At 44.9% G+C, this 7,388-nt stretch overlaps 1 protein-coding gene across 2 annotated transcripts in view; it reads left to right on the forward strand.

Moving 5' to 3' along the window:
* The window catches only part of Gpld1 (glycosylphosphatidylinositol specific phospholipase D1), a gene marked incomplete at its 5' end in the record, with an annotated part of 66,747 nt that overhangs the window by 16,406 nt on the left and 42,953 nt on the right, over positions 1–7,388 (forward strand). For both annotated transcript variants that reach the window (XM_008847099.2, XM_017801665.2), the window contains 4 exon segments: positions 780–877; positions 1,288–1,398; positions 2,300–2,348; positions 3,395–3,449. In XM_008847099.2, the coding sequence (XP_008845321.1) occupies positions 780–877; positions 1,288–1,398; positions 2,300–2,348; positions 3,395–3,449 (313 nt within the window).

A 7,388-nucleotide genomic window follows, 5' to 3' on the forward strand; every position in this document is an offset into this window, starting at 1 on the left:
CTTCCTTCCTTCCTTCCTTCCTTCCTTCCTTCCTTCCTTCCTTCCTCCTTTCGGGAGGATCTCCTGTAGCCCTGGGCCAGCCTCCTACTGAGGATGTCCTTGAACTCCTGATCCTCCTGCCTCCACCTCCTGAGTGTTGGAATTGCAGGTGCATGCCACCATGCCTGGCTTTCCATGTTTTCATAAACCTGCAGATACTCTGCTATGTGATGTAAAGATTAAGACCAGTATATGACAGACAAAAAGTCACTTACAAAGAATAATTGGGGGCGGGATGGCTTAGTGAATGAAAGGTGCTTCTGCTAAGACTGACAACCTGTTTGATCCCTGGGTCCTACTTGGGGGAAGGAGAGAACTGACTCCTGCAAGTTTGTCCTCTGACCTCCACATGAGTGCTGTGGTGCACACTTGGGAGTGCACACACACCCTCCTCCCTGTAAAGAAATGCAGTAGTAATAATAATAAATGTAGTAATAATAAACATTTAAAAATAGATGTACCCTAGCTCAGAAAAATGTTATTGAATAGGTTAATGCTGTTGTAATGAAATGCTTCTTCTAATAAACAACAAAAAAAAATTAATAAGGCACATTCTTATGGACGTGACCTTCCAAAAATGCACTTTGCCTTTCTGCTTGCGCACCCTTGGAACGTGAACGGAGGAAACAAGGGGATTGGCGGGAGAGAAAAGGGCCCTAGCAACACGGCAGGTGGTTGAGGGAGATTGGGGGAGACTCTCAGTCTTAAGACTCTGCAGCCCAGCTTTTCTGTTTCATCAGGAAAATTCCATGATGTGTCTGAGAGAACACACTGGACACCGTTTCTTAACGCCAGCATTCACTATATCCGAGAAAACTACCCTCTTCCCTGGGAGAAGGTAGGCACGTCCTCCACCGCCCATGGATTCTCTGCATTGCTAAGTCCTGCTTTCTCTGTCTGCATTACCCCATTTGGACTGTCCCCAGACTCGGATAACTGTTTGCCAAGCACAGAACTGGAGATGCAGTCGATGTCTAGTTAATATTTAAATGAGTTGTCAAAGAAGTTTGGAGTTTGTCACTTGGTCATTTTTCTCCGATGGCGATGAATCTGAAAAGCTTCCAACGCACTGCGAAACATTTCAGACAGGCCTCTGTGCTTTTCAGCAACTGAACCTTGTAATTTACGTGCTTCTAAGTACTTACTAAGTTTCAGTAATGGAAATAAACTCATGTTTGTTAAAGCTTTTCAGAAAATTGTCATAAAATAACCCAAACATGCATGAATTGAATTTTGCTTTTTTGTTAGGACACAGAGAAACTGGTGGCGTTCCTGTTTGGGATCACTTCACACATGGTGGCCGATGTCAGCTGGCACAGTCTGGGCATTGAGCAAGGGTTCCTCAGGACCATGGGAGCCGTGAGTGTACATCTACAGGGGAGCACCACAGCCACACCAGTTCAAACCAGACCCGGGCACGTAGATCAGGGGCAGAGTGCATACCCAGCATGCTTGGGGCCCTGGTTGACCCCCAGCTCTGCAAACAGGGAAAGGAAACTTGAGGCTATTCCCATGTCATGAAGGAACAGCCCTCTTGTCCAAGCAGGCGTCTGGTCCGAGTTCCATCTTTTTCTGCCCATTCTGTACATTCTTGCCACCCATGGAAACTCATCCATAAGAACAAAACCCACCAATGTCCTGGAAACAGTAGTAGATGTGACTCTTGGTGTCCTTCGGGCTGAGTGTCTGAATAGGGGCCCTGACACTTGGCTCTGTTCAAAATGGTCTAAAAACTGTGGTTTTTACCTTAACTTCTGGAAGCCTCTACTGCCCATTAGTTGATTTTTTTTACTTTTTGCATTTTTAAAAATTAATTTTTTAATCAGCATATAAAATAATGGGTTTCATTATGACATTTTCACACACACGCACGCACGCACGCACGCACTCTTACCCCCATCCAAGCTGGCTGCTATTGATTCCATTCCGTTGAAAGTTTAGTCTCAGACCGTTGGAGACCTTGTCTACCCCAGGGAAGTAGAGCTTTATGACATTTTCACACACACACACACACACACGCACGCACGCACGCACGCACACACTCTTACCCCTATCCAAGCTGGTGGCTGTTGATTCCATTCTGTTGGAAGTTTAGTCTCAGACCGTTGGAGACCTTGTCTACCCCAGGGAAGTAGAGCTGACGGCCGCTCAGTGGCCACACAGGCTTGGAGAACGTTAGGCTGAAGACAGAGCCCGTCTGTGATGCACCTCTGTGGTTCATGGAGTCAGGCTGTGATGTTTTGGTCACTTTCTTCCCCAGATTGATTTTCACGGCTCCTACTCTGAGGCTCACTCGGCTGGTGACTTTGGTACTGTTTCTTTACGTTTGCCATATGCTAACACTTTTGCTTTGCTTTTATTTATTGTTGGTATGTGTGTGTGTGTGTGTGTGTGTGTGTGTGTCCATCCATGCACATGCCGCAACATGTGTGTGCAGGTCAGAGGACCACTTTGTGGAGTCAGTTCCACCTGTATGTGGGTCCTGGGGATTGAACTCAGGTTGTCAGGCTGAGCTAACCCACCAGCCCCATGTGTTGTCCGTTCTTCTAATTTTAATGTTGAAGTTCATGTTGAGTATAAGCATGGCTCATTCAACACAGATACACAGCTAAGTAGGTGTATTGGTGTTTTTTGGGTTTTGTTTTTTTGTTTTTGAGACAGGGTCTTCCTGTAGCTCCAGTTGTCCTGGAACTCACTATGTAGACCAGGCTGGCCTTGAACTCAGAGAGATCTGCCTGCCTCTGCCTCCCAAGTGCTCAGACTACAGGTGTGTACCACCATGCCCGGCATATTGGTGTATTTTTTTTTTAAAAAAAAAACCTGTATATTTTGTTTTTGACTTGTCATCATTTTAGACTCCATTTATAACTCTAGTTATAAATTGGATTAAAATTCATTAGCTAGATTATTAGTCTCTTAGTCATTTATACTTTATTTTTAAATTGGTAAGCTCCATCATATGTGCAGGCAATATACTCATACACACAAAATAAAAATAAACACAGTATTTTAAAAAATATTCAAAACTAGACTGGGCATGGTGGTACACACCTTTAATCCTAGCATTCAGGAGGCAGAGGCAGGCAGATCTTTGTGAGTTTGAGGCCAGCCTGGTCTACATAGTGAGTTCCAGGCCATCTGTGGTTACAGGGAGACCCTGTCTCAAATAACCAAACAATCCTTTTGTCATACAGATGATTCTTAATTCATATACTTCACTAGCTAAGGTTTTAAAAGATTGCTTTTTCTTCATGAAAGACCTGAAACAATGGACAATAACCTGGTTTGTGAGTGAGTGTATTCAGAGAAGCTGTTGCCACTAATCTGTCAAATGTCACTTTTTCTTCTCTTGTAGGAGGAGATGTGTTGAGCCAGTTTGAGTTTAATTTTAATTACCTCGCACACCGCTGGTAAGAGCAGTGTTCTTTTAAACATGTGATGCTGAAATGGCATTTCTGATTTAGACTCTCATTCTTAGAAAATAATTTGCAACATAATTAAGAATCTTCTGCATGTGTAAAGTTGTTAACTGTATTTATGGGGTACAATGTGATATGTGTAAATAAGTACATTGAGTAATCAGCAAACCCATCACATTTATTGTTCATTTGTTGTGAAAACATTAAAAGTCCTCTTGTTTGGTGCTTTGAGATGCGGAGCATCATTAACTGTAGTCACTCCACTGTGCAATAGAACACTAGGACTGACTGGGCTGGATGCTTCAGCACACAGCCGTTATCCAGCACTCGATTAGGGATTCAAGGGCATCCTTGGCTACATACTGAGTTTGGGGTTAGCCTGGGCTACATGAGCTTCTGTCTCAAAAAACAAAAACAAAAACTACCAAAAACCAAACAAAAAACCCAAAATCAAAATAAAACAAAAACTTTGAAGACCAGAGTGATTCTCTTTCAAGGGCCTAGTTATTAATAAGCCCTTCCCATTTCCTGCCCCCTTTGCTACTCTCTATCCCTGTAAGATGGCTTTTTAAGATTCCACATATGGGGCCTGAGAGATGGCTCAGCGGTTAAGAGCACTGGCTGCTCCTGCAGAGGACCCAGGTTTGGTTCCCAGGACCCACATGGCAGCTAACAATTGTCTGTATCTGCATTTCTAGGAGATCCAACAGCCTCTTCTGTCCTCCGCAGATATTGCACTTACATACATGTAGACATAACACTCATACACATAAAAAAAGAAAAAGAAAAAAGAAAGAGAGCCTGCAGGCTTTACTATGTAAAGGCGCCTGGTGCCAAGCCTGCCTGAATTCGAGCCCCGGAACCCAAAAGGTAGAAGGTGAGAACTGACTTCCCCAAGTTGCCTTCTGACCTTCACACACACCATGGTACACACACGCACACACACACACACCATGGTACACACACGCACACACGCACACGATGGCACACACACACACACACGCCATGGTACACACACGCACACACGCACACGATGGCACACACACACACACACGCCATGGTACACACACGCACACACGCACACGATGGCACACACACACACACACGCCATGGTACACACACGCACACACGCACACGATGGCACACACACACACACACGCCATGGTACACACACGCACACACGCACACGATGGCACACACACACACACACGCCATGGTACACACACGCACACACGCACACGATGGCACACACACACACACACGCCATGGTACACACACGCACACACGCACACGATGGCACACACACACACACACGCCATGGTACACACACGCACACACGCACACGATGGCACACACACACACACACGCCATGGTACACACACGCACACACGCACACGATGGCACACACACACACACACGCCATGGTACACACACGCACACACGCACACGATGGCACACACACACACACACGCCATGGTACACACACGCACACACGCACACGATGGCACACACACACACACACGCCATGGTACACACACGCACACACACACACACCATGGTACACACACACACACACACGTGAGTGGAATTATACACTATGAACTCTCCTCCACTTTCCTTAAAATGTTTTGAGGTTTCACAGTATCATAGACTGACTGAACTCCACACTCCGCGTGCTTGGCCGTATTCAGTTCTGTGCTGTGTGAACGTATGACACGGAAGTTATGATTCCGATGTTGAGGGACTAAGTAAAGTGCTTTCGCTTTATCCTTGGTGTGTGAGCAAGCGAGTTTCTCCACTTTCTACATTGCATCATGTGTTCCCCACGCGCATCAGAGGGCCACTGCTCTCCAGTGGGTGGAGAGGGGGTCCTGGGCTGTGAGCTTCTGCATGTCCAACTTCCCCAAAGGGCCTTTCTGCCACCTGCTGTCCCAGCTCTGTGTGGTCGTTCTCCTCGCCTGTACCCCTAACACTTAGAATTGTCCAGCTGTTACCTTCTCAAACCTGTGTGGTGTGTAATGGCATCTCATGATGTCAAACCTGTGTGGTGTGTAATGGCATCTCATGATGGTTTTTATTAGAATTTATCAGATTCCTACTGGGGTTAAACTTTTTGCTCTGTTTTTATGCGTCATTTATGTTGGATTAAAAAAAACCCTTTCCGTTTTTGTGCATTGGTTTTTCTTTTTTATTTATCTGTATGACCCCCCCCCCATACATACCTTGTTACTAGAGATTCAGCCAAGGCTTTGCTCCAGCTGGGCCATCTACCCTAACGCTGAGCTACATCGCCACCACCCAACCCCTTATTTTATTACTTTTCAGAAGAAAGTGTCGGATTCCCTGGAACTGTAGTTAAGGATGGTTGTTAGCCATCATGTGGGTGCTGGGAATCGAACCCAGGTCCTCTGCAAGAGCAGCCAGTGCTCTTAACCACTGAGCCATCTCTACAACCCAGAGCTTTTCTTTATAACATAGAGAGAGAGTACTGTGACCAGTGAGGAAATGGTATGCTATTGAAAACTGGTTCCAGTGCAATCAGACACTTTAAAAAAAAATTCATGTGCATGAGTGTATTGCCTGCATGTATGTGAGTATACCCATGTCATGCAATGTCTCGGAGGTCAGAAGAGGCCTTCAGATTCCCCTGGAACTGGAGTTAAGGATGGAGCATAGCAGCTGTGTGGGTTCTGGGAATCGAACCTGGGTCCTCTGCAAGAGCAGTCAGTGCTCTTAACCGCTCAGCCCCAGCAATCACACTTTTGACTTAATGATGATCGGTTAAGCTTACTAGTCATAAAAACAAAAGATGTGTTAGCTATAATTAAGATACCTTACTATGGTTTTCTTTGTTTGGAAAGAGCAACTTGTCCTTTAAAATATCCCTCTATGACTGTGGAGTTTTTCAGAGTCCCCTGTTCTGTCTGTGTTTTCGAGAAGCTCCAGTATCAGAGACATTCAAGTTCTGGTGCCCAGAACTTTTTAACATGATGTAGTTACCTCTGCATCTCTAAGGGGCCTCTCCTTTGGTGTCTGCGTCCCTGTGGCTTTCCTGACCAGCTTTCAGCTGCGTTGCATGGTGTGTGAGCTACTTGGGTTCTGGATTAGGTTTGTGGTTTTCAGCAAGGGTCTGCGTTTTCTTTTCTGGTACTGTTCCCAAGGACCCTTTTAAGTTACATCAGGCCCCTGACGTTTTTTTCTCTCTACTGCTCAGTAGTCTAATTTTAAGTGGTCCTGGCTGGCTTAGCAATATATATTTTTAATTTTTTTCTCCACTACAAAAGTCAGTAGCCTTTTGTGCTCTGGGTTCAGTGCAGCATCTCTTTGGAGATGGCCCATGATGGGTGGTCCCTATGTTCACCCTATCTGCCTCACACTGCACAAACCCTTCAGGTTCCTAGCAGATGTCAGCTGAGCGAAGGTTTCCTGCTTGCTCACCTCAAAGTTTCTCGTATCCATTTCATTTTGGTCTTTGGAAAAATTTTACTTCCTTGCTAGCTTAGTGATTCATTAAAACAAATATTTTTATTCTTTCTTGTTTTTGTGCTATTTTTGTTAAGGTCATTTGGATGCTCTTAGAAGTTTAAAAATGGACTTCTCAACACACACACACACACACACACACACACACACACACAAAAGTGGGGTGTGGTGGCACCTTTAATCCCAGCACTTGGGAGGCAGAAGCAGGTGGAGCTCCATGAGTTCAAGCCCAGCCTGGTCTACATAGTGAGTTGCAGGACAGCTGGGGCTACACAGCAAGAACCTGTCTGGAAAAAGAATAGATAGATAGATAGATGATAGATAGATAGATAGATAGATAGATAGATAGATAGATGATAGATAGATAGATAGATAGATGATAGATAGATAGATGATAGATAGATAGAAAGATAGATGATAGATAGATATAGATGATGATAGATAGAT

Source organism: Nannospalax galili, unplaced genomic scaffold (assembly GCF_000622305.1).
Source record: "Nannospalax galili isolate Female #2095 unplaced genomic scaffold, S.galili_v1.0 scaffold503, whole genome shotgun sequence".
In the NCBI taxonomy this organism is placed as follows: domain Eukaryota; kingdom Metazoa; phylum Chordata; class Mammalia; order Rodentia; family Spalacidae; genus Nannospalax; species Nannospalax galili.